The sequence below is a fragment of the Equus quagga genome, chromosome 11 (assembly GCF_021613505.1).
Source record: "Equus quagga isolate Etosha38 chromosome 11, UCLA_HA_Equagga_1.0, whole genome shotgun sequence".
Classification (NCBI taxonomy): Eukaryota; Metazoa; Chordata; class Mammalia; order Perissodactyla; family Equidae; genus Equus; species Equus quagga.
The window spans coordinates 86,894,293-86,921,203 of record NC_060277.1 but is presented as its reverse complement, the minus strand read 5'-3'; the positions used below and the strand labels follow the sequence as shown (position 1 = coordinate 86,921,203).

Sequence of the window (26,911 nt, the reverse complement as noted above, 5' to 3'; positions counted from 1 at the left end):
AATCTCCAGTTTAGCTTCCTTACATTTTCCTTAGGAAAAGGAAAGAAAGTTATCTTGTGTTAAGCTCTGACATATTGGGGCTTAGTTTTATTTTTAATTAAAAATATTAATATGAAATAGCTTAATATTAATCTCAAATAATTGATATTGGAGAGTAATATCAAATAATTCAAAGCTAATTTATTTCTCAGTCAGCCTTTAGAGAGTTAATTTTTTAGTTCACACACTTATTATTCATCTTCCCATTATCCTTGTAAGATTCAGTGTGACAGTGGCTTTTGCTCATACCTTCCAGTCTGACTACTTCTCATCCCTTTTCTTCCTCACATTGGTGGCAAGGATGAGGAGCCAGCAAAGTGAGCCATGACAGTTTTGGATCCTCAAGTGTTCATTGGGAAATACATTTTCTCCCATGTTCACGGGCATGCTGCAGGGACATCTTGTTTTTGCTAACGTAATTTGGAATTAAAGCAGTATGATTTAAGGGAAGAAAAAACACACAGTATATGTCAGATATGCTTTAAGATTTTGATTCTCTTTGTATATTTTCATTCTGTTTTTAGTAGAATATTAAATTTAAATTATATCCTAATTTTTATAGAAAGCCATTATATTTTCTGAATCTTCAAGAAAAGTAGTATAACTACTTGATTGCTGTTAATTTACCGTAGGAATATATTTTAAAATTATTTTTAGTTACTTTCTGAAATAAGTGAAATTCTATTGCTTATTTATTTAATTTTCATTAAAGCAAAATCTTTATATAAAAAAAAAGAAAGACATTTCCTTGCTACCTTAGTTTTTACATTCTGACCTCTAGAGGAAGCCACTGTTGAGCATATCTTATTTATTCTTTCAGAGAGTTGCTCTTGTATAGCTAATCATATGTTAAAAAATAAGTATATACATGTATTTTGACTTTTACATAAATCACTTCATACATTGTACACTTTCTTATAACTAGCATTGTATCTTGGGCTGCTTCTTAGGTTAATATATACAGATCTTCCAGATTCTTCTTAAAGGCTCTCCCAGCATCAGATGGTTCTGTCCTAGGTTATTTAGCCAGTTCCTTGTTGACGGATATTTAGGCTATTTCCAGTTTTCCATTATTAAAAATAATTCTATCATAAATAGCTTTGTAGGTGTATCTTTGTGCAATTGTAGAATTCTAGAAGTACAAATTGAGGAGCCAGCCTAGTGGCATAGTGGTTTAGTTCACGTGCTCTGCTTCGGCAGCCCCGGGGTTTGTGGGTTCAGATCCTGGGCACAGACCTATGCACTGCTCATCAAGCCATGCTGTGGCGGCATCCCCCATACAGAGAGGAGGAGGATTGGCACAGATGTTAGCTCAGCATCAGTCTTCCTCAAGCAAAAAGAGGAAGATTGGCAACAGATATTAGCTCAGGGCCGATTTTCCTCACCAAAAAAAAAAAAAGTACAAATTGAATAAATTTCTGAAAGTGAAATTGCTTTATCAAAGGATATGGGCACAATTGATTTTATATTTGTTACCAAATTCCCTTTCAAAAGTCTTTCCCAATTCATGTTCCTTCCAAATGTATATGAACATTTTATTACTAAAGGTCTATTTTATATACTTCTTTTTATAACTTTGAAACCACTATCTTTCCAAAGTGTTTTGGTATAACAATTAAGCGTTAAGATGCAAAATATAAATTTAGTTTTAAAAATAAATTGACAATAATTTCCTCTTATTCTCTTCGAAAACATCTCCAATGTTGGTTACCTTGGTAAAATAGCATTTTTATATAATTTATCTCTTCATAAACTATTAAATCTTATGGTTCATCAGAATGTTCAGAGTTTTTGGATCTTTTTCATTTCTTTCATGTTTATTATTATTAAATTTAGTTTCATATATTTCAGTTTTTTATTTGAATATCAGTATTAATTATTAGAATTTTAATTTAAAACTGAATTCATGTAACATTTAAAGAAGGCTTCCCTCAGGGGCTATTCAATAGATCAGGATTCACATTTAAAGTTTATGAAATATAACTGAATATATCCTAGTGTGACAAAACCTGAGATCCCAGATAAAACATATTCTGTATTTTATCATTTCCTTTACCTGAGTCCTGTCTATTGGCTGAGAACTGCTTGTTTAGCTATATAAAAGAGTATACGAAACAATAAATATTTCATTAGAGGTAATGTTTGTACTTTCAGTTTTTCTGCTTGTGTTGTACACACACAAAAAAATATCAGAGGTTGTTAAATGCAGTATGTAGGATGAGTAGACAGCCTCTCATCGCTCCCATTGTCTTGTGACATCTGTATTCTTCATGTCTGATTTGAGATAGAAATAAAAATGAAACCAAGATATTTGGTGCCAATGGCTAATTTTTATTTTGCAAGAATGATTTTTAAAAATGCTCTGTGCTTTATTTAACATAAAGCCTTTCGACAGAGTTCACATTGCTAGTGCTTTGCAAAGCTGAATAAAAATAAATATAACTTTCATTTACAGATGCAAAAAACTGGGACACAAAGAGGGAAGGTGACTTGCCAGAGCATAAAAGCACAGGAGCCAGCGGTTTCTTGGCTCCCAGTCTGTGGCAGACTCATTAGATTGCTGTATTATATTCATCTTCATATACCTGCGTTTCATCTCTTAGACAGCAGTGAGCTGAAATATACTGGAAAGCAGGCTGCTCTTCTTTTTTTGAGGAAGATTAGCCCTGAGCTAACATCTCCCACCAATCCTTCTCTTTTTGCTGAGGAAGATTGGCCCTGAGCTAACATCCATGCTCATCTTCCTCTATTTTATATGTGGGATGCCTGCCACAGTATAGCTTGACAAGGAGTGCGTAGGTCTGCACCTGGGATCCGAACCAGCAAACCCCAGAGCCACCAAAGCAGAATGTATGACCTTAACCGCAGTGCCACCAGGCTGGCCCTAGGTTGCTTCTTACAAACATTGCAATGTTGCCATGAATATTTACCACTCAGTTTAATCTTCAAGCACTTTCTCTGTTCAAGTTTATAATAAAATAGGTCTTTTTTTTCGTGAGGAAGATTGGCCCTCAGCTAACATCTGTTGTCAATCTTCCTCTATTTTTTCCTTGAAGAGGATTGTCACTGAGCTAACATCTGTGCCATCTTCCTCTATTTTATATGTGGGACGCTGCCACAGCATGGCTTGATGAGTGGTATGTAGGTCCGTGCACAGGATTTGAACCTGCAAACCCCAGGCTACTGAAGCAGAACATGCAAACTTAACCGCTATGCCACTGGGCCAACCCTTAAAATAATTCTTAAATTACTCTTAGTATTTCTGATTCAGTCAATAAAATATGAATTTATTTATGATATACTTAACAAACTTGAACATTTTAGGGTATATGCTTAATTTTAAGTTCAAAGATGATAATATTTGACTTGCATGTGTAATATTATTCTATCTTACTAACTATTATTTTATAAATTGGTTATGCCAGTCATAACTTCATTTTTATGGATAATCTTCCAAGGATAAGCTAAAGTAAGAAAACCATGGTCAACCCAGTTCCATGTGTTCTCTTTCGAAGGGTAGGGAGGCTTCTAAGCTGTGATAATAATGCTCTTCAGTTTGGAAGCTCTTTGGCAGTGATAGCCATTACCCAAAATTTAGTTAATATTTACGCGTTTTGATTTTGATTGACTTACTCTAAACCTCAGATTTTGAGATTTTTCAAAATGGCTAATTAAAGTAACAGAAAGTACATTTACATCACAATTATACTGTAAATAACTAATTACTTTTAAATGGTATGTATAAAGCCAGAAAAGTGATTGGGAACTACATCTTCAGATTGTAGCAATTGGACATTTGGGGAATTTATAAGCTTTGAAACAAAACCCTAGAAATGATACTCATTGATGCCTTCATAACAAGTTATTAATTCAGTGGTTTTTAAATATAGGAAAAATTATTTGAATCAGAAAGGCAAAGGAAACAATTGACAGAAGAACTCCAGAATGTGAAACAAGTAAGTGCATGTATTGTATATATGTCTATCGTGTACGTGTGTGTAAACGTGAGGAATAGTTATACAGCAGTGATGCTGTGTGATACCCCAGAGCTTACAGATGTGAATCATAGAGTATAAAATAGCATAGATCTTAAAAGCACCACTTTTAGAGGCTATACCTTTGCTGAAGTCCTGCTACTCTTGCTCAAAGAAATGTTAAAACTTTTCTTTGAAATTGCTTTCAAAATCAGATAACCAAGGCCTGAAACCATCAATGTCATTGCTTTTCTATTCTTTTTTCTTTTTCCTTTTTCTTTAATTTTTCCCTTTTCTGCTGTTACTTGTACCTCCTTTTTTACTTTTATTTTTTAGTAATAAGAAGTAAACATTTATGCTTAGAACAAATCAAATACAATGACATTATGAAACAGATTAACACGTAAAATATTAATAAGTATAGAAAGTTAAGAGAACGTTGTTAGAGATCAAAGGTAATCACCTGATTTTGAATCTCCCCAACATTATCCTCTCAGAAAACATAAAATCGACGAAGAGTGCAAATAAAACCATACAGGACCCATATCTTGAATATGACTATGTGACAAAGAACACCACAACCTTCAAAGTACATATAAAAAAAGTAAAAACATTCCAACAAAATCCTGCAGCTTGCCTGCCACTGAAACCTGGGATACAGAGAGCAGAGGGAGTAAGCCTTAAATGGCTCTGGAAAAGAATAGGGAAAAGCAGAGCAATTAGATGAAGTACAGATAAAATCACCTCCAGAAAGAGAAAATACAGCAATTAATGCCAAATTGGTGAGCACAGGACAGGGTTTGGTGATTCTCAGGACTTGAGAAGGTGTGTGCAACCCGGAGTGGCAGCCTTAGAGAATCACTGCTTCTGGGGAAGAATCAAAAAAATAGAGTTTGGGTAATATCCCTTGAGAGTAGGCAATGAAGGGAAAGAAGGAAATGAGAGGGGAAAAGTAAGGATCTTGCAGAAATGAAAGAGAAACAAAGTATCCCAATCCTCTCCATCTCCTCCTGCCATGGCCATCGACAACGTGATCCATACAAGAAAGTGCACAAAAGAGGGTGCTGTTGAACTAAGCAGTCTTTGTGTGAAAGAAAAAGGAATGGGGGGGAAACATCTGTCCCCATTATTATAAATAACTGTTAAAAATCAGACAATAGAAATTAAAGCTTTCCTTCTGATGAAGACTCTCCAGAACAATTCAACCACAAAGCTGAAGGAAACTGTGAAACAACAGTCCATACTCAACTAAATATCTTCAAACAAGCATTTGGCGCTAAGAAAATAATACCCCGGGGGCCAGCCCAGTGGCGTAGTGGTTAAGTTTGTGCGTTCTGCTTTGGCAGCCCAGAGTTCATGGGTTGGGATCCTGGGTATGGACCTACACACTGCTCAGCAAACCATGCTGTGGTGGCATCCCACATATAGAATAGAGGAAGATTTGCAACAGATGTTAGCTCAGGGCCAATCTTCCTCACCAAGAGAAAAAGAAAGAAAACACCTCAAATCAGAAATAAAAAAACTAAGAATAGAAACTGACAACAAACAGGAAGAAATAAAATGAGAGTTGATAAAAATTTATGAAAGAAATAGAAGAGAAAAACAAAATTGTATCAGAAATGAAAACTAAATTACAAGTTGACCAAGAAAGAATATAACCAAATGAAAAAGCTTTAAAGAAAACCAGAAAAGTAACCAGGAAAATGAGAAAGAAATAAAGAAGTAAAAGAAATTCTTGAGGAAGTAAATCAAAACAACTGAACGGCACTAATATTTAGAACTATATTCCAAGAAAACTTTCCAGAAATAAAAGAAGGCCTGAACCTATTATTACATACTAGGGAAATTTTACATGGAAAGATCAACTCTAGGACATATCCAGTAAAACTATTAGACTTTAAAGATAGAGGGAAAAAATGTACAGTGCCTCCAAGTGAAAAGATCAAGTAACTTACAAAGGCAACAGAAATCGACCAGCATCAGCCTTCTCAACACAATATACAAAGTAAGGCAATAGGGGAGCAACATTTTCAAGAAACTAAAGGATAGTAAATGTAGACCAAGAATATTGTACATGGCCAGGTTGACTTTCTGCTATCAAAGCCATAGAAAAACAGGACTGTGCCAGTATTCAGGGAGTACTGTACATATGTAGCATTCCTGAGGAATCTAGGAGAGGATGAGTTTCATCCAGCCAAAAAATGACTGGAATAACTTTGTCAAGAGTTTCCAAACAGTACTCATTTTATATGTGTTATTTTCTAGGTTAAACTAAATGAGAGTGAGTTCACAGGTAAACGAATAATGTGTAAACATTATGTCTGACAAAAATCAAAAGATTCAATTTATTTAAAAGATGAGAGGATAAGGGAGAAAAAAGGAGGAAATAGAATATAATCATTCTGTGTATAAGTAAAGGATAGTAGTCAACAAATATCCTTTAAAACTGACATCAAATAGTAAAAGATCAGGTACAAATAGAGGGTGTATCAGGCACTATTATAAAAAGTAATAATACAAAGGTAACCTATAGAATGAAAATATGAACTTTCCTAAACATGAAAGGAAATTTTATTGAAAAGCAAAAAGGACACACAAAATAGAGAAACACAGTAAATATAATGTACACAATTGATTTCAACAAAATGTGACGAAATTGAGACCAAACATAATAGTCCTCTTAATTAACGTGAATGGGATTAACTCACCTATTACAAGAAAAGATTTTTTAAGGAAAATACAGTTTACCAAAACTGACCTCAGTAGAGATAGAAAGCTTAACAGACCAGTTTCCATAGAAGAAATAAAATTATCAGGAAACTACCCTACAGAATAGGACCGCCAGATACGTTTCACAAGGAAGTTTAATCAAACCTTTGGAATCAGTCCCAAAACTACATAAGTGGCTTTAGTATAAAAAAAAGAAAGAGGAAGATCCAAGATGGCGCCGTGAGTAGTCCTCTTTGTCTCTCCCCCTTCGAGTCTACAATTATTTGGACACTTATCGCTTGACAAAGGATATCCAGACAGCATCTCAGGACGTCTGAGATACCCACGCGACTATACATCGGAAGGCGGACGGACTTTCCTCCGGGAGGATGTGGAAATAGGTGAAAACTCTCCGACCCCGACGAGCAGCCTAGTACCCGCAAGCGGCTTTCTTCCAACGGACGCCCCCAGAGGATCTACACACATCTAGGGCAGGAGCGAGCACACAACAGAGGAGCAACGGTGGAAACAGGTGACCAGAACCCTACCTAAAACCCCCGCAATTACTCCTAAACACAGAGGGAAACTCTGGAGTAGCACATCTGAGCCTGCAGGGAGTGTCTCTCCCTGCCATTGGCGGGGAGACCCTGCCTGGTGTTCGCGGCACCCGGAGGGTCCCAGAGAGCGTTGCTGAGGGTACGGAGGTCTCCCAGCTGCCGTTGCCCGCCCTGTGGGACTAGGGATTGCCAGAGATCTCGGAGAGGACTGGGGCTGGGGGAAGTTTCAAAGGCCGGCTCTGCGACCTGGAGGGGAAGCTCCGGAGTTCCACCCGGGCAGCAGACAAAACTCTCTGTCTGCCATTAGCACAGGGGCCACGCCGAGCATTCACGGCTCCGGGAGAGGCCCGGAGAGAATCCCAGAGGGCGGGGTGACCCCCAGCCACTGTTGCCCGCCCCGTGGGACTAGGGATTGCCGGAGATCTCGGAGAGGACCGGGGCTGGGGGAAGTTTCAAAGGCCGGCTCTGCGACCCAGAGGGGAAGCCTCGGAGTTCCGCCCAGGCAGCAGACAAAGCTCTCTGTCTGCCAAGCCAAGCATTCGCGGCTCCGGGAGAGGCCCGGAGAGAATCCCAGAGGGCGGGGCGACCCCCAGCTGCCGTTGCCCGCCCCGTGGGACTAGGGATAGCCGGAGATCTCGGAGAGGACTGGGGCTGGGGGGAGTTCCAGAGACCCAGCTTCGTAGCCTAGGGGGAAACCCTACAGGCTCACAGCAGCCTTAGGGAAAGCCTCTGCACAGCACCAGTAGAAGGCACCCAGCCGCCAGCCACAAAGCTGGAAGACCCCAGGGCAAAAGCAGCATAGCTAGGTGAACTAACCACAGACTGTAGAAGATGCCAATAGCTCTCCTGAGACCCATAGAGGACAAGTGAGATTTTGTGGGTGCCGACAGCAACGGAGCGACAAATATAAGTGATCCCACCCCTGGCCGCTGGAAAAGCCCATAACACCGTGGCAGACCCCAAGGAGAGAGCACATCTAGGTGGGCTGCAACAGTAGGCACCAGCAGCCTGAAGCCCCCCTGTGACGGCCCCCACGGCAGAGGAGGGAATCCAAAGGGCCACTGTGGCTACGAGGAGGGGCCCAGGCCCAGTTAGCAACTGCAGACAGGGTTCCTGGTCGGTGCAGTATAAACAGCTGCTCCCCCACCGCAGCAGCTGAAACAAGTGAAAGGAGCAACTAAACTCTATCTCCATGCGGAGGCACAAATCAACAACATCAAGCAATATGAAAAAATACATTAAATCTCCAGAACAGAAAGAAAGTAACAAATACACAGAAAACAATCCCAAAGAAAATGAGATATATAACCTAAATGATGATGACTTCAAAACAGCCATCATTAAAATTCTCAATGAGTTAAGAGAGAATTCTGACCTACAACTCAACGAGTTCAGGAGCTATGTCACAAAAGAGTTTGATACGATAAAGAAGAACCAAACAGAAATATTGGAAATGAAGAACACAATAGAGGAGATTAAGAAAAATCTAGATGCTCTGAACAGTAGGGCGGATAATATGGAGGAAAGAATTAGCAATTTGGAAGATGGCAATATAGAATTGCTGCAGGCAGAGGAGGAGAGAGAAGCAAGACTAAAAAGAAATGAAGAAACTCTCCGAGAATTATCAGACACAATTAGGAGATGCAGCGTAAGGATTATAGGTATACCAGAGGGAGAAGAGAAGGAGAAAGGGGCAGAAAGCCTATTCAAAGAAATAATGGCTGAGAACTTCCCAAATCTGGTGAGGGAGATGGATCTTCAGGTGACAGAAGCCAATAGATCTCCAAACTTTATCAATGCAAGAAGACCAACTCCACGCCATATAGTAGTGAAGCTAGCAAAAGTCAATGACAAGGAGAAAATACTAAGGACAGCCAGGCAAAAGAAACTAACCTACAAAGGAACCCCCATCAGGCTATCAGCAGATTTCTCAGCAGAAACTTTACAGGCTAGAAGAGAATGGAATGATATATTCAAAAATCTGAAGGACAAAAATCTACAGCCGAGAATTCTCTACCCAGCGAAAATATCCTTCAAATACGATGGAGAAATAAAAACTTTCGCAGATAGACAAAAATTAAGGGAGTTCATTGCCACAAAACCTCCTCTTCAGGAAATCCTCAGGAAAACCCTCATTCCTGAAAAATCCAAAAAAGGAAAGGGGCTACAAAACCAAGAGCAGAGGAGATAAGTAGAAGGACAACAACAGAGAGTAGCAGCTCTACATCAGAACAGATTAAACCATGGGACGAGAAACAAAGAAAACTGAAGAAAACCGGAAAACAAGACACAAAATGGTAGTGGTAGGCCCCCACATCTCAATAATCACTCTAAATGTAAATGGATTGAACTCCCCAATCAAAAGACACAGAGTGGCAGGATGGATCAAAGAACAAGATCCAACAATATGCTGCCTCTAGGAAACACACCTCAGCCCCAAAGACCAACACAGACTCAGAGTGAAGGGATGGAGAACAATACTCCAAGCTAATAATGAACAAAAGAAAGCAGGTGTCGCTATACTAATATCAGACAAGGTAGATTTCAAAGCAAAACAGATAAAGAAAGATAAAGAGGGACAGTATATAATGATAAAAGGGACTCTCCACCAAGAAGACATAACACTTATAAATATATACGCACCCAACACAGGAGCACCAAAATTTGTAAAGCAACTCTTAATAGAACTAAAAGAAGACATCAACAACAATACAATAATAGTAGGGGACCTCAACACACCATTAACACCAATGGACAGAACATCCAGACAGAAAATCAACAAGGAAATAATAGAATTAAATGAAAAATTAGACCAGATGGACTTAATAGATATATATAGAACACTTCATCCAAAAACAGCAGGTTACACATTCTTCTCAAGTGCACATGGAACATTCTCAAGGATTGACCATATTTTGGGAACCAAAGCAAACATCAATAAATACAAGAGAGTTGAAATAATATCAAGCATCTTTTCTGATCATAACGCTATTAAACTAGAAATCAACTACAAGAAAAAAGCAGAGAAAGGTGCAAAAATGTGGAGACTAAACAACACGCTTCTCAACAAACAATGGATCATTGAAGAAATTAAAGAAGAAATCAAATATTATCTGGAGACAAATGAAAATGAGAACACGACATACCAAATCATTTGGGATGCAGCAAAAGCAGTCCTAAGAGGGAAATTCATCGCAATACAGGCTCACCTCACTAAACAAGAAAAAGCTCACGTAAGCAACCTCAAACGACACCTAACGGAACTAGAAAAAGAAGAACAAACAAAGCCCAGAGTCAGTAGAAGGAGGGAAATAATAAAAATAAGAGCAGAAATAAACGATATTGAAACAAAAAAGACAATAGAAAGGATCAATGAAACAAAGAGTTGGTTCTTCGAAAGAATTAACAAAATTGACAAACCCCTAGCCAGACTCACCAAGAAAAGAAGAGAGAAATCGCAAATTAATAAAATTAGGAATGACAGAGGAGAAATCACAACAGATACCAATGAAATACAAGAGATCATAAGAGAATACTATGAAAAACTATATGCCAACAAATTGAACAACCTGGAAGAAATGGACAAATTCCTAGACTCCTACAATCTCCCCAAACTGAATCAGGAAGAAATGGAGAATCTGAATAGGCCAATCACAAGTAAGGAAATAGAAACGGTAATCAAAAACCTCCCCAAAAATAAGAGTCCAGGACCAGACGGCTTCTCTAGAGAATTCTACCAAACATTCAAAGAAGACTTAATACCTATTCTCCTCAAACTGTTCTAGAAAATTGAGAAAGATGGAGAACTCCCTAACACATTCTATGAAGCCAACATCACTCTGATCCCCAAACCTGACAAGGACAACACAAAGAAGGAGAACTACAGGCCGATATCACTGATGAACATAGATGCAAAAATCCTCAACAAAATTTTGGCAAACCGATTACAGCAATACATCAAAAAGATTATACACCATGATCAAGTGGGATTTATACCAGGGACACAGGGATGGTTCAACATCCGCAAGTCAATCAACGTGATACACTACATCAACAAAATGAAAAACAAAAACCACATGATCATCTCAATAGATGCAGAGAAAGCATTCGACAAGATCCAACACCCATTTATGATAAAAACCCTCAGTAAAATGGGTATAGAAGGAAAGTATCTCAACATAATAAAGGCCATATATGATAGACCCACAGCCAACATCATACTCAATGGACAAAAACTGAAAGCCATCCCTCTGAGGACAGGAACAAGACAAGGGTGCCCACTTTCACCACTCCTATTCAACATAGTACTGGAGGTGCTGGCCAGAGCAATTCGGCAGGAAAAAGAAATAAAAGGAATCCAAATAGGTAACAAAGAAGTAAAACTCTCGTTGTTTGCAGACGACATGATTTTATATATAGAAAACCCCAAAGAATCCACAGAAAAACTAATAGAAATAATCAACAACTACAGCAAAGTAGCAGGGTATAAAATTAACGTGCATAAATCAGTAGCATTTCTATACACTAACAATGAACTAACAGAAAAAGAACTCAAGAACTCAATCCCATTCACAATCACAACGAAAAGAATAAAATACCTTGGGATAAACTTAACCAAGGAAGTGAAGGATCTATACAATGAAAACTACAAGACTTTCTTGAAAGAAATTGACGATGACATAAAGAGATGGAAAGACATTCCTTGCACATGGATTGGAAGAACAAACATAGTTAAAATGTCCATACTACCTAAAGCAATGTACAGATTCAATGCTATCCCAATCAGAATCCCAAGAACATTCTTCACAGAAATTGAACAAACAATCCTAAAATTCATATGGGGCAACAAAAGACCGTGAATTTCTAAAGCAATCCTGAGCAAGAAAAACAAAGCCGGCGGAATCACAATCCCCGATTTCAAAACATACTACAAAGCTACAGTGATCAAAACAGCATGGTACTGGTACAAAAACAGGTCCACAGATCAATGGAACAGAATTGAAAGCCCAGAGGTAAAACCACACATCTATGGACAGCTAATCTTCGACAAAGGAGCAGAGGGCCTACAATGGAGAAAAGAAAGTCTCTTCAACAAATGGTGCTGGGAAAACTGGACAGCCACATGCAAAAGACTGAAAATCGACCATTCTTTTTCACCACACACCAAAATAAACTCAAAATGGATCAAAGACCTAAAGATTAGGCCTGAGACAATAAGTCTTTTGGAAGAGAATATAGGCAGTACACTCTTTGACATCAGTTTCAAAAGAATCTTTTCGGACACTGTAACTCCTCAGTTGAGGGAAACAATAGAAAGAATAAACAAATGGGACTTCATCAGACTAAAGAGCTTCTTCAAGGCAAGGGAAAACAGGATTGAAACAAAAAAACAGCTCACTAATTGGGAAAAAATATTTACAAGCCACTTATCTGACAAAGGGTTAATCTCCATAATATACAAAGAACTCACACTGCTTAACAACAAAAAAACAAACAACCTGATCAAAAAATGGGCAGAGGACATGAACAGACATTTCTCAAAGGAAGATATGAATATGGCCAATAGACACATGAAAAGATGTTCATCATCGCTAATCATCAGGGAAATGCAAATCAAAACTACACTAAGATATCACCTTACACCCGTTAGATTGGCAAAAACATCCAAAACCAAGAGTGACAAATGTTGGAGAGGTTGTGGAGAAAAAGGAACCCTCATACACTGTTGGTGGGAATGCAAACTGGTACAGCCACTATGGAAAACAGTATGGAGATTTCTCAAAAAGTTAAAAATAGAAATACCCTATGACCCAGCCCTCCCATTACTGGGTATCTATCCTAAGAACCTGATATCAGAAATCTCAAGAGTCCGTTGCACCCCTATGTTCATCGCAGCATTATTTACAATAGCCAAGACGTGGAACCAGCCTACATGCCCAGAAACTGATGATTGGATAAAGAAGATGTGGTATATATACACAATGGAATACTACTCAGCCATAAAAAAAGACAAAATTGGCCCATTCACAACAACGTGGATGGACCTCGAGGGTATTATGTTAAGCGAAATAAGCCAGTCAGAGAAAGACAAACTCTATATGACTCCACTCATAGGTGGAAATTAGTATATTGATAAGGAGATCTGATCGGTGGTTACCAGGGAAAAGGGGGGTTGGGGGGAGGGCACAGAGGGGGAAGTGGTGTACCCACAACATGACTAACAAAAATGTACAACTGAAATCTCACAAGGTTGTAATCTATCATAACATTAATAAAAAAAAAAAAAAAAGAAAGAAAGAAAATTTCCAAATTCTTTTTTTGGAGCAAGTATAACACTGATGCCTAGACCTGATAAGAATAGCACAGAAAAAGAAAATGGAATTAGATTAGAAAAACAACTAGGGACATATGAATTGGAAAAGAAAAAAGAAAGCTGTCTCTATTTGCAGATAACATAAAAGTAATCCAGAAAACCTAGAGAATCAATGATAAAGCTAACTCAATGAAAATTCATAGGCTAGTAAGATATAAAATTAATATGCCAAACTCAATTGCATCCATATACATGAATAACAACCAGTTGGAAGTTTTAACAGTGGAGGAGAAACCAAAAATTGCATAGAAAAATGGGCAAAAGACATGAGCAGACAGTTCACCAAAAAGTTATAAACATGTCCCTTACACACATGAAAAGATATTCAATCTTTCTCATGATAAGAGAAATATTCATTAAATCTACACTGAGAGAGGACTTCCGTCTTCTAGCAATGGTGGAGTGAGATGCTGGCAGGACCTCACCCAACAGAAAACAAATCAAAGACCTAGATATTCTTCAGTAACCACCCAGGGAATTAGAGAGTGAACATCATCAGACAAACCGTTCCTCCTGAAGGAACTAAGTTTCCTATTTCCACGGCTTTAAGCCTGGAGCTAACAGCAATCTGACGCCAGTGGAAATTGACTCACACTTATGATCATTTGATATTCAAAAAAGATTCTAAAACAATTCAGTGGGGAAAAGAAGCTCCTTAAGAATACATGGTGCTGGAATAAGGGAATATTTCTGTGAGAAAAGAATGAATCTCAACCCTACCTCATATCATACTCAAAAACCAACTCTGAGTGGATTACAGATCTAAACTTAAGAACGGAAGCTATTCAATTCTAGAAGAAACTTTTGTGACCTCTGGTTAAGCAAAGTTATCAAACTATATAACTAAAATTGGTAAATTTTACTATTTATAAATTATACCTCAGTCGAGCTATATTTTTTTTTAAAAAACCTATGCCTGTACAATTTCTCACCCATCAGATTGGCAGAAATTCAACAACTTGACAGTACACTGTTGGCAAGGCTGTTTCAAAACAGGCATTCTCATATATTGCTGGCGGTAATGCAAGATGGTACACCGCTGTGAAGGAGAATTTGGCATTTCTGACAAATATGTGTATGCATTTACCCTTCAACCTGGCAATCTCACTTCTAGGAATTTACCCTGAAGAAATATCTCCAATATTAAAATACATATGCACAGTATTTATTACAGTATTATTTGTAATTAGAAAATACTGGAAACCATCTTAATCGCTAAGCATAGGTGACTGATTGAATAAACTATGGTACATACATACAATGGAGTACTGTGCTGCTGCAGGAAAGAATAGGAAAATCTCACTTCAGTAATCTGGAGTGATTTCCAGAAGATTTTATCAGCTAAAAATACCAGAGTACAAAAGAGTGTATATAGTATGCTATCTTATAAACAAAAGAAATTAAAGTATATATCTGTTTATCTTTACAAAAGAAACCAAAAGAAGGATAAACTACACAGCAATGAAATTGGTTATCTACAATGTGGGCGGACACAGAGTGGGTAAGATACAGAAAGCAGTGGCACTGCTCTGAGAATACTTTTTTAGGTAATTTTTATTTTAGGTGCATGTTACTATTCTACACATGCAAAAAATATATAAAGAAATCAATAAAGATAGGCAAGGGAAAATGAACTTGAAACTACAAGCAAACTGAAATCATATCCACAAGTGAATATCATAACCACAGTAAAGGAAAACAAAAGAAGAACTAATTCAAGCAACTTGTGAACACAGTATTTGTGTTTAGAGTTTGACAGGTTGGAGTTGAGTTGGAAAAGAATTGCAAACAAATCCGGAACCTTTTTTAGTGCGTTTTGTTTTGTTGTTGTTTTAGAGATATGGTCAAAGCAATTCTGAGACAATTTTAAGACGTATTATAGGACTCAGCAAATGTGTTGATTGCTGTTGAAAGCCAGAATCTCAATGAAAAAGCACAGACATACAAAATAGAATGGAGGAAGTCAAGAAAGAATCCTGTGGGATGGCCTGGAATTGGAGGTATCATTGTAAAAGCATCATTTTTAAGATACGTGTGTGTGTGTGTGCATATGAATGTATGTGTGTATGTATCTGTGTGTATGTGATGTGTGTGTGTATGTGTACATATGTATCCCCAGCTGTCAGCTGGAAGAGCCAAGAGGCAGATACCCCAATAACAATGAGCACATAGCATATCTAAGTGCCCAGATAGCATTCCCCACTCCAAGTCCCTGGAGAAATGACTGATTTCAGGGCTGAGGAAGGGTAAGTACAAGGTGAACCTGGAACATCTTGTGCCAGAAAATAAGGAAGTGCTCAAGATGACGGGAGCATGTCACAAGGAACCAGTTTGAAGGAGCCCTACTGGCCAAATCTGGAAGTACTTGAGCACGACAATAATTAAATACACCAATGAATTAAAACCATCGAAAAAACAGTAATTCATGATTCCATCCCATTAATAAATGGGTTAATTAATGGGAGGAAAAGGAGGGTTCTTGCTCATTCTAGACTGTTGAGAGCTGACTGTTAACTACAGAGAGGCTGCCAGATTTGGGAAATCAGCATTTTGCATCTGTGTTAGTAAAGACTAGATCAGACTAGAATCATCAAACGCTAAATCGAGAGAGAAATTTTGATGAAAAGCAGATTATTTACATATTTACGTGGCTTTAAAGTAGCTCTCTATAAATTGCTTATTAATTTCAAGGGGAAAAATTGTAATTAGACAGTATTGAAATCAGACAACTCCTTGACTGGTGCTAAAAATTGACATCACCAGTGAAGAATAGATGGACGTGTGTGACTCCAAAGAATGATACCTTGAAAAGGACACATCATCCAAGTAGTATTATGGCTGAGAATGTATAAACCTGAATCTCACCATGAGGAAGCATCAGACAAACCCGAAATGAGGGACAGTTTTATTTTTTAAAAGGGCTGTATGTGTGGGGGTTTGTGTGTGTGTTGGTATGGGTGTGTGTGAGTGAGTGTGTGTGAAGGGATTGTATTCTTCAGAAATGTCAACGCCATAAAAAAATAGAAAGATGATAAAAGGTTCCAGATTAAAAGAGGCTGAAGAGGCATGAAAACTAAATACAATTCCTGACCCTAGACAGGATCCTGCACTGGAAGATACTATGAAGGATATTATTGGGTTAGTTGACAAAATTGAATACAGATGGTAGATTAGATTAAAATATTAAATCAAGGCCTGGCCCCGTGGCCAAGTGGTTAAGTTCGCGCACTCCGCTGCAGGTGGCCCACTGTTTCGTTGGTTCAAATCCTGGGCGTGGACATGGCACTGCTCATCAAACCACGCTGAGGCAGCGTCCCACATGCCACAACTAGAAGGACCCACAACGAAATATACAACTGTGTACGGGGGGACTTTGGGGAGAAAAAGGAAAAAAATAAAATCTTTAAAAACAAAGTATTAAATCATTGTTAAATATCCTAAATATGATAACCACTCTAGGGTTATATAAGAGAATATTCTTTTACCTAGGAAATACTGAAGGTTTTAGGGGTAAAGAGTCATGGTGTATGTAATTTACCCTCAAATGGTTAAGAAAAAAATTGTGTGTCTTTATTTATATATGTATGTATGTTTTATATAGATAGATACACATATTTATGTATGTGTGTATATATGTGTGTATATATATATATATATGAGAGAGATTGAGGCTATCTCAGCAACAGCAACCTCTAAATATCAGTGGCTTATAGGAATACCTTATTTCTCACTCATGAGCATGTTGGCAAAAGGGTGAATTTGTGAATTAGGTAAATCTGGGTGAAGGGTATGAGGATGTCCTTTGCACTATTCCTATTCTTGCATTTCTTCTGTACATTTGAAATTATTTCCAAATAAAAACTGTTTCAAAGTCTTCTATTTTTTGGCCAATTTTTGGACCCCATTTTATTTTTGAACTTTGGTTGATATGCATTTTCAGTTCTGTATCTTCAATAGTTGCATCAATTTGTGTGGCCAGGCCTTTTACTTTTTAGTGTTTCTTTGCATCCTGAAAGTGGACATTTATGAATCTTCTTTGTTAGGTTTTACATGTAGAATAGATTACAGTGTGGAGTGTTTTCTACATTTAATTAAAATTTTCTTTTCTCCTAAAAGCTTGGAACTTGAAAGCTTTAGAACATGAAGCATACTTGATAAAATAATAATTACATTAAGAGTTGATTAAGACATGGAGGTAAAGAAAATAGCATTTTGCTTTCTTTTTCTAGCAATACCTGCTTTTTCCACATGAGGCCCTCCTGTATTTATTTCTCTGAATGGATTAGTTTCTGTTATTAAGGAAGGACAAGTCTGCATGAATAAATAATCTAAGACTACTCTGTATCAGAATTCAATAAGAATCAGAAAGAAAAGATGGGACATAGATGAAAAAAATAGACAGGAGAAAGAGTCTTGTATGATGAAAGGTGAATTGGCATAAGAAGCACTGTAGTAAATAATGAGCTGTGGAATCAGACCGGGTAAGTTTATACCCTGACCCTGCCTCTTGCTCACTTTTGACCTTGGGCAAACTAATTCACCTTTCTAAGCCTCAGTCTTCTCATCTATAAAATGAGCTTGAGAACAGGATCCCTCACAAGAGTGTAAGAAGTATTAAGTAAGGTAATATGGGTAGTATAAATGTATACAGCATATAATCATCACTCCATAAATATTAACTATTATGGTCATTATTATAAATAATAGAAGAAATATTAGGTGCTGAGAAAGGAGTGGAAATGATTTGTTTTAACCATTTGATAGAGAAAGAAAACCTCATTCTGGCGGAGGGGATAAGGAGACTTTTTATAGAGAAGGTGACACACAGACTGGACCTGGCATAGAAATGGAAGAGTATTCCAGGCAAAGATACAGCATGAAAATCATGGTATGAGAGGAAGAGTCTTGTCTTTAGAGCTAAAATAGGCCCTCTTTTGTATGCCTGCATTACCGTTATTTGTAAATATGCTTGTCTCTTCATGTCTAAAAATGTGATAATATCTGTCTTATAATTTCTTCATAGGACTTGAGAGTTTGAGCCGAAAACTGTCAGAAATATAGTAGGTTCCTAAAAAATAATAGTTTTGATTCATATTATTTTATCATCATCATCTTCAACATCGTTTTCATTATTAAAGGCCTGGAAACATAAGGGAAATGTGGACAGGTGAAAGTATCAGGAAACGACATTTGTTGGGTACGCTGAGGGCAGAGCTTGTAGGCACTTGGGAACCAATCTAAGAGTTTAGGCAGTGGACTGCCTCTGAAGGTATCTGACAAAGGAAAAGAATGATAACTTGCTCTACTTGTAATCTGACCCCCTCTTTTCTTCATACTTCACATCCAACTTGTTGGCCCTACTTTTCAAAAATTGTAGAATTTTACCACTTTTCACTGCTTCTGTCACTGGCCTAAGCCACCATCACCTGCCACCTGTGTTGCACTTACAGCCTCCTACCAGATGACCCTGCTTTTACCCTTGCCCCACCCCCACACAGTCTAATCTGAACACAGCAGCCAGAAATATCCTTCTCACACTTAAGTTAGGACTCTCTGGGACTTTCCGCCCACTCAGAGTAAAAGCCAGAATCCCACAAGGAGAAGCCTCCAAGTAAATGTCAGAGCCTACAGGGCCGACTGGATCTGCCATCCTCTCCCCCATCTCACACTTCTCTTACCCAGTTACTTCATCTCTTACCACTCTTCCCTCCCCACTCTCCTCCTCTACTAGTTCTCCAGCCCCTCTGACCTCTCTGCACCATCACTCACTAACCCTTCAACCTGACTGTGTGTGGAGAAGGTGTTTGGTATGACTGCTTTCTTGCACACTGTATACTTGTTATGTTTTTGTCCTTTATCTTATCCCTCAACTAGAGGGCAAGCTCCATGACAGCAGCTATCTTTGATTTATTCTCTGATTTCTCTTAAAACAATAACTGACACAGAGTAGGTACTCAAGAAATATTTGGTGAATGAATGAAGAGCATGTATATTTTATGAAGATTAATCTTATAGCAGGGAGGGGAGTAACTGAAGAGCAGATAAGAGGCTTTTGTAATAGTGTAGACCAACACTGTCCAATAGAAATGTAATGGAAGCCACTTATGTATTGTTAATTTTCTAGTAGCTGCATTAAAAAGAAACAAGTAAAATTATTTAAAATATATTTTATTTAGTCTAATGTATTTAAAATATCATTTTAACATGCAATAATATTAAAAAATCATTAATGAATTATTTTTACAGTGTTTTTTCATACTGTGTCTTGAAGTCCAGTGTTATTTTTACACTTACAGCACATCTTAATTTGTGCACTCAATTTCCATTGGAAATACTGGATCTGTATTTAGATTTAACAAGGTTTAGAGTTGAAAAAAGTAGATTCATAAACCCAAATGTTCCAGACATACTTAAAAAGTTTCCAGTAACTGAATTGAATACCAAAAATCTTTTTCTTTTAATATTTACATCCGTATTGACAAGAACTATTCCATGTTTTCTAGAAGACTTTATGTTTGAAGCACAATCATTTCAAAACTATATCTTTTCAAATTAAGTATCCCACTAATTTTTAACTCAATGTTGACATCAAATTCAAAGGAGTATTACATATATTGAAAGCAACTCTAAATTTATCAATATCGACTAAGCATTTTAAGTTTTTTTAGTTTTTGTAGTTAATTTATGTAACACTATCAGTAATTTAAATCTACATATTGATTTATTGTAGAAAAATATGTAAAATCATTATTGTTGATTTGTATTATGAAAAGTTTCAGTGTCAATATAAATTCTTTTACTTATCTATCTTCACAAATAAGCTTTCCCTTTCCTTGGAGCTTCAGATTTAGCTCATTCATGTGCAATGTGATGTCAACGAGAAAATGTTAATCACGTTGTCACTTTTTTGTCTTTGATTAGTGAATTTTAGGCAAGTATGCCTTTTATTTTAAGAAAACCTTGAATTGGAGTTAAAAGTACAGTAAATCTTTGTAAAACTCTTGCCCAATTCAGCCAAAGAGCGTTGGCAGGGAACACAGGATGGTTATGTTCATTGTCTTCTAAGCTAGTGAAAAGTCATAGAATTTGCCCGTACTAAACAATGTTGACAACTGTATCCATGACATTTTTCACACATTCAGCCTCAGAAAACTGAGCACAGATGTTTTCAATATGTATCATATAGTGGAACGAAACAATAAAAAAATGAGTCTCTTGTTTGAAAATGTCAATAAATCTGAATTTTTGATCCAACAAAACTGGAGCACCATGTATTAGGATAAAAACTTTTCTTCATTATCCAGCTGAAACTCTTCTTTGAAAGGTGTATAAGAGTTAAAAATATCCATACCACAAGTTTGATTTTTTTTAGCCTGCAAATTGACAACTTTTGGTTGTAAATTTGGAAATCCTTTAAGGCATTATGTGCCTGATGTATGAATTGGGTCGTGTCTCCTGTATCACATGGCTCACCTAAAGCTAATGAAACGGCTTGTAGTTTTTCAAATTTGAATCAATTGATTATTGATATAGCTAGAAAATTCTTGTATTCTGTAGACATTTGTTTTGTGGCTTAATTGATTGTGGGACTTAATTTTTTGTAAAGTACCTCTTCTAGTCCTTTATCATAGCTGAAATTACCATCTTGATCTAAAAATGGTTTACTCTTTTGTGTACAAATCCAAGCTGTTTTGTAGCTAGCCAAAGTTACAAATGTTGAACATTTACTTCTGATTTCAGCTGACTAATTTCACTGGTTCTTGTTTTACTGTTAGGAGAAAGCTTCTTAACAAATTCACCATACAGTTGCAAAAAAGGCTCTTAATATTGTGCATTTTTTATATGTTTAAAATGTTTTGTACAACACAGCTTTGTAAATTACTATCGCATTCATCGTGAAGTTTGCAACATACCTTTTCTATCCTCTTTTTATTGTCCTGGTTGTATAGTAATATAACCTAGCTAATTCACCTCTACTTTATTCTGCATTGGTAACATATCTTCATTTTAAATTTAAAAACTTTTCCATACCTGCTTTTTTTTTAAGATTTTATTTTTTCCTTTTTCTCCCAAAGCCCCCCGGTATATAATTGTGTATTTTTTAGTTGTGGGTCCTTCTAGTTGTGGCATGTGGGATACCACCTCAGCATGGCTTGATGAGCAGTGCCACGTCTGCACCCAGGATTCGAACTGGCGAAACCCTGGGCTGCCGAAGCAGAGCATGCGAGCTTAACCACTTGGCCATGGGGCCGGCCCCGCCATCCCTACTTTTTAAAATAGAAATAATAATTTAATTATCTTCTAATAAAAGTAAACATTTTAATTTAAATACCAGTTTTGATCTACATAGGTATTACTATAATTCATCCTGTTGTGTAAAATATTCAAATAAGGGCTGGCTTGGTGTTGTGGTGAAGTTCACATGCTCCGCTTTGGTGGCCCAAGGTTAGTAAGCTCAGATCGTGAGCATGGACCTACATACCACTCATCAAGCCATGCTGTGGCAGTGTCCCACATACAAAATAGTGGAAGATTGGCACAGATGTTAGCTCAAGGACAATCTTCCTCAAGCAAAAAGAGGAAGATTGACAGCAGATGTTAGCTCAGGTTCAATCTTCCTCTGATACACACACACACACACACACACACACAAATATATATATATATATATGTATATTTGTATATACACACACACACACATATATTTTCAGATAAGCACACTATTACATTGGTGTGTAAAAAAGAAAAATGAAAGTAGTTCATTGACAGTAACCAGATCACTTACATGTTTATGTATACTATTCATATGGCTCACATGCCTATTTAACACTGCAATTCAATAATAATATCTTAAATGGTGTAGTGATTAAAGTGAAATATAGTTCTAGCAAAACAATATAGTTTTGTGTAATGGAAAAATATTTTATACTTCATGAGTTTTTAAATTTAAATGCAAACTAATTAAAATTAAATTAAAAATTCAGTTCAGTTGACTAGCTATATTTCAGCTGCTCAATAGCCACATATAGCTAGTGGCTACCACATTGGACAGTGCAGATCTAGAACTGCACATTCTTGCTATTCAAAAAGTGATGCACGGCCAGCAGTGTCAGCCACACCTGGAACTTACTTAGAAATGCAGTCTTGGGTGCCATCCCAGACCTAGTGAATCAGAATCGGTATCTAACAAGTCCTCGGGTGATTTGTACGTACCTTTAAAATCTGAGAAGCACTTGTCCAGCTGATAGCCATGGAGGACTTAACTGGATATTTGCAATGGAAATATATGAAGGAAGTGTGTGTAAGATACCATGAGGTTAAAGTCAACCAGACTTAACATTGATAAAGTATGCGGTAATAAAGAGAGCAATCAAGACTTTGGAATTTGGTGATTGAGAGGCGGTAATGACGCAGTTAACAAAATAGGAGAAAGGAGATTGAGAGTAAAGATGTTTTAATTTATAATAGTATTTAATGTGTATTTGCCAGTTTTAGCAAAAATAATTAAAAACATATCTATATGTTTGTGTATACAAACCCACATGCGTACATACTAGCACAGTCATTCATTTCAGAAACACACATGTGCAATGAAAAATGTACTACCCGAAGTCAACCCTACAACTTTCCATTTTTTTAGTATATTGACCATGTATACCATTCAGCTTCTCGTATGTATATAGAATGATATTGTTCTGTTTAAGGGGTTTTGAGTGATATAGATTTAAACTGTTAATGAAAGAGTTCTTGTGCTTTAGTGAAAATACAAAGCTCCATTTTTCCAAGGATTAATTTCTTTTTTCACAATTAGCAAAAGAGTCTTTAAAAATGGCAAATAGGGAGTGTGTATAACTCGTCTCTTAAAAACTTTTAAAAAAACAGAAACTTGAGTTGTATTAAATTGGGCAGTTTCTTCCCCCTTTTTGGTATCCTTTTGAAGATCTTGATGTGAAATCAGTCCAGTGCCAATAATTATACCATGTAAATCCTTTAAATACATAGGTAACCTAATTATTAAAACACTACTAGGTTGCTTTTCAGTTTGTTTTACAATGATGGTTCCCAGTTGCTTCCAAAGGGAGGCGAGGGCACCGTTTGATAGCCCTTGTTCACTCACTTAGGAACTATTCATTGAATTATTGTGAGACTGGGGCCTGATCCTAGAAACAGAATAATCTCCCCTTTTGAAGGCACATGAACTGTTTCAAATTATGGAGATTAATTTACCTTCAGTGTGGAGACCCAAAAAGAAAGCAGTGAAGAACTAAAAGACAGGGAAAAGGAAGAAAGGGAGAATGAGAAGAAGGGAGAGGGAAGAAAGATATAAATAAAAAGGAAAGAACAAGCTATGAAGGGATCCTTTTTCACCGAAGGATCAGGTACATTGTTTTTTTCAACCAGGGCTAGCTACCAGAATACTTACTCACTGTTCTTCAAAGAATTGTCTGTACTGTTTTCTAAAATCTAAGTATTTTTGACGAGTTTTTATGCCTTTCAGCATAACCCAAACTTACTGTTTAAAATCATGAGCATAATTTCCCATGAAATTATACTTCATGTTATTTTTTCTTCAAGTTCTAACAACTTTTAACAGGTCTGGGCCATTCTTCTAGCAACTTCCTTTGATCAACAACTTTCTAAAACCAACTTTCACACCTAAGTTGTTTTTGAAGTTTTTCAGCATAGCGTTATGACCTAAGGCAGCAATGAATTGGTGAACAATCCAAAGCCAAAGGATTTAGCTTGTCTGAACCAGTCTTTGCCCTAAAGAAACACGGGAAATTGTTCATTTGGCATCTTCTCTGGGTTCAGTAAGCCCAGTTGTAGTTGGCCTCACCTGTGCAAACGTTGGGTCAAATGCTTGAGGAGAGCATGAAGTCTAAGGCAGAAACAGAAGGTCAGATCAGTACAGGATTCTCTGTGGACAACTGAGATTGAACGTGAACTTAGTTACAGCTGGTGCTGCTGACATGTGAGCTATCTTGGTTTGTGGATGAAGCAACATAGGAAACTTTAAGAACAGATTAAATATATCTCTAAAAGGAACAATAATATGTGATTACTAAAAAAGTATTCACCTTTCACACTTTTAGAGATTGTCTTCCTTTGTGCACTTATTAAAGAAACAGCAAAGCTTCTAATTTTTAGGATTGATGTAAGTTCCCATGCCCTTTTTATTCATCTTTAGTGATCTCAACTTTTTATAGTATTTCAGCATAGCATTGGTAGATATTCTAAGATGCCAATCTCATCTTTACAGGGGAAAAGAAGAAAAATATATGTATTTGATTTGTCAGTCTTTTCTGTTCTAAAGGAGTAATAGTAAAATGTCCATATCTTTCCATTTGAGATGGTCACTTGTGATCTCAGAATGTCAACTTTTGTTTTCCAGCAAGAACTCTCTGTACGAGGATCCCTCATGCTACTTTTTACAGCCACAAGCACCTTCTTCCATCCTGCCTTCTCCTAAGGGCTGGCAACCACTGATCTGTTCTCTATCTCAATAATTTTGTCATTTCAGGAATGTTACATAAATGTTATCATACAGTTTGCCACTTGTGGGGATTGGCTTTTTTCATTCGGTGTAATTCCCTTGGGATCCATCCCCGTTGTTGCCTATATCCACAGGTTGTTGGCTTTTATTACTGAGTGCACGTAAAACTGGTGATGTCTGATTGAGGTTGGTGACGTGTGTCACCGAAGTTTCCTGGTTGTGATATTCTACTATAGTAATGCAAGATGTAACCACTGAGGGAGACTGAGCGAAGAGCACAGGGGACCTCTCTGTATTATTTCTTACAGCTGTGTGAAATCTACAGTTATCTTTGAATGATTTTCAAAAACGAAAAAAAACTCTGAGAAGAGAAATTATGAAGTTCTTATAATGATAAACAGTAACCTGAGTGGAGCAACTTATGAAGTAAACTTGGTTGGATTTATATTTCAAATTAATTCCCTTTTTGTGAATAAAAATATACCTATGTATTCTGTAACATTCGACTTTGCCCAAGAAACTGCCTAAGTTATAGACAGCTTGCTTGGAAAAGGAACATAAGGACAGCCAATTTGACACTCCTGTCTGCACAGACACCAGCCATACCTAGTTATTCACTGGAGGTGACTGTAGCATTCTAAGCAAGCATTAGCAAAGATGTCCGTTTCCAAATAGCTGTTTCTTTTATTTTCTTTTATGAGGAAGATTAGTCCTGAGCTAACATCTGCCACGAGTCTCCTCTTTTTGCTGAGGAAGACTGGCCCTGAGCTAACATCCCTGCCCATCTTCCTCTACTTTATATGTGAGATGCCTGCCACAGCATGGCTTGCCAAGTGGTGCATAGGTCTGCACCCAGAATCCGAACCAGTGAACCATGGGCCACTGAAGCGGAACATGTGAACTTACCCACTGCGTCACCGGGCCGGACCCTGAGAGAAATTTTATTATCCTGTTGATACCATAGAATCTATTTTAATTGTGTTAGATTAATTAGAATCACAGATTTTTCATGTTGGAGAATTTGGAAGGGAATTATGTTATTTTTCATAGAACCCTTCCAGTACAATTGGTTATAGTATTTTGTGTAGTTGGTTGCCTTTGTTAGAACTGATGTTAGGATTCTGGGTTCCATACAGTGAGCCACTTATTTTCTGGCTGTTCAGGGACCACATTTGGCATTCTTTCATCAGTTGTTTCATACCTGCCTGTAGTAACTTATAAGGGAGTCTTGGGAAGGGAACATAAGAAACTTTTATTAAATGCTGATTTTATCTGGATTCACTGTGATAGCTAGACATAGTCTCTGCAAGGAGCTCTCAATCTAGTAAGAAAAAGAAAAATAGAGCAAAACCATCACTTTCTAGAAAGCATTTCAGAATAAGTGCCCTGTAGCTGGGGAGTTTTCAAAGGCAGGTTTGTGCACTACGGTAGGCTCAACTCCCTATAATTTTCCTTATTTCACTAAAAACAAACAAATAGAAATCTCTCAAATTCTATTAGTCAGTTGCTAAGAGAGAACCTTTCAGGGTATATTTTAAACATCTGTGTAGATGCCAAACACTTTGTGTTTCTACATGTTAGAGCAATATATATTAATTTGGCTGACAAACTAGTAAATTTTACACAAGGAGGAAGTAGTGATAAGGCAGTTGATACTATAAAACTCTTATCTTGGCAGTTTACTATGTGAGAAACACTTTTCAGTGCTCTTACTTCATTATGGGACTCATGACATTGTGTTAGATGATTTATTCACAAACTATTT

General features: G+C 37.2%; 1 protein-coding gene across 2 annotated transcripts in view; it reads left to right on the top strand.

Moving 5' to 3' along the window:
• STXBP4 (syntaxin binding protein 4) overlaps positions 1 to 26,911 on the top strand; it is a 163,715-nt gene that overhangs the window by 55,630 nt on the left and 81,174 nt on the right. For both annotated transcript variants that reach the window (XM_046675298.1, XM_046675297.1), the window contains one exon: positions 3,930 to 3,995. In XM_046675298.1, coding sequence (XP_046531254.1) covers positions 3,930 to 3,995 — 66 coding nt within the window. The remainder of the gene's footprint in view (positions 1 to 3,929; positions 3,996 to 26,911) is intronic.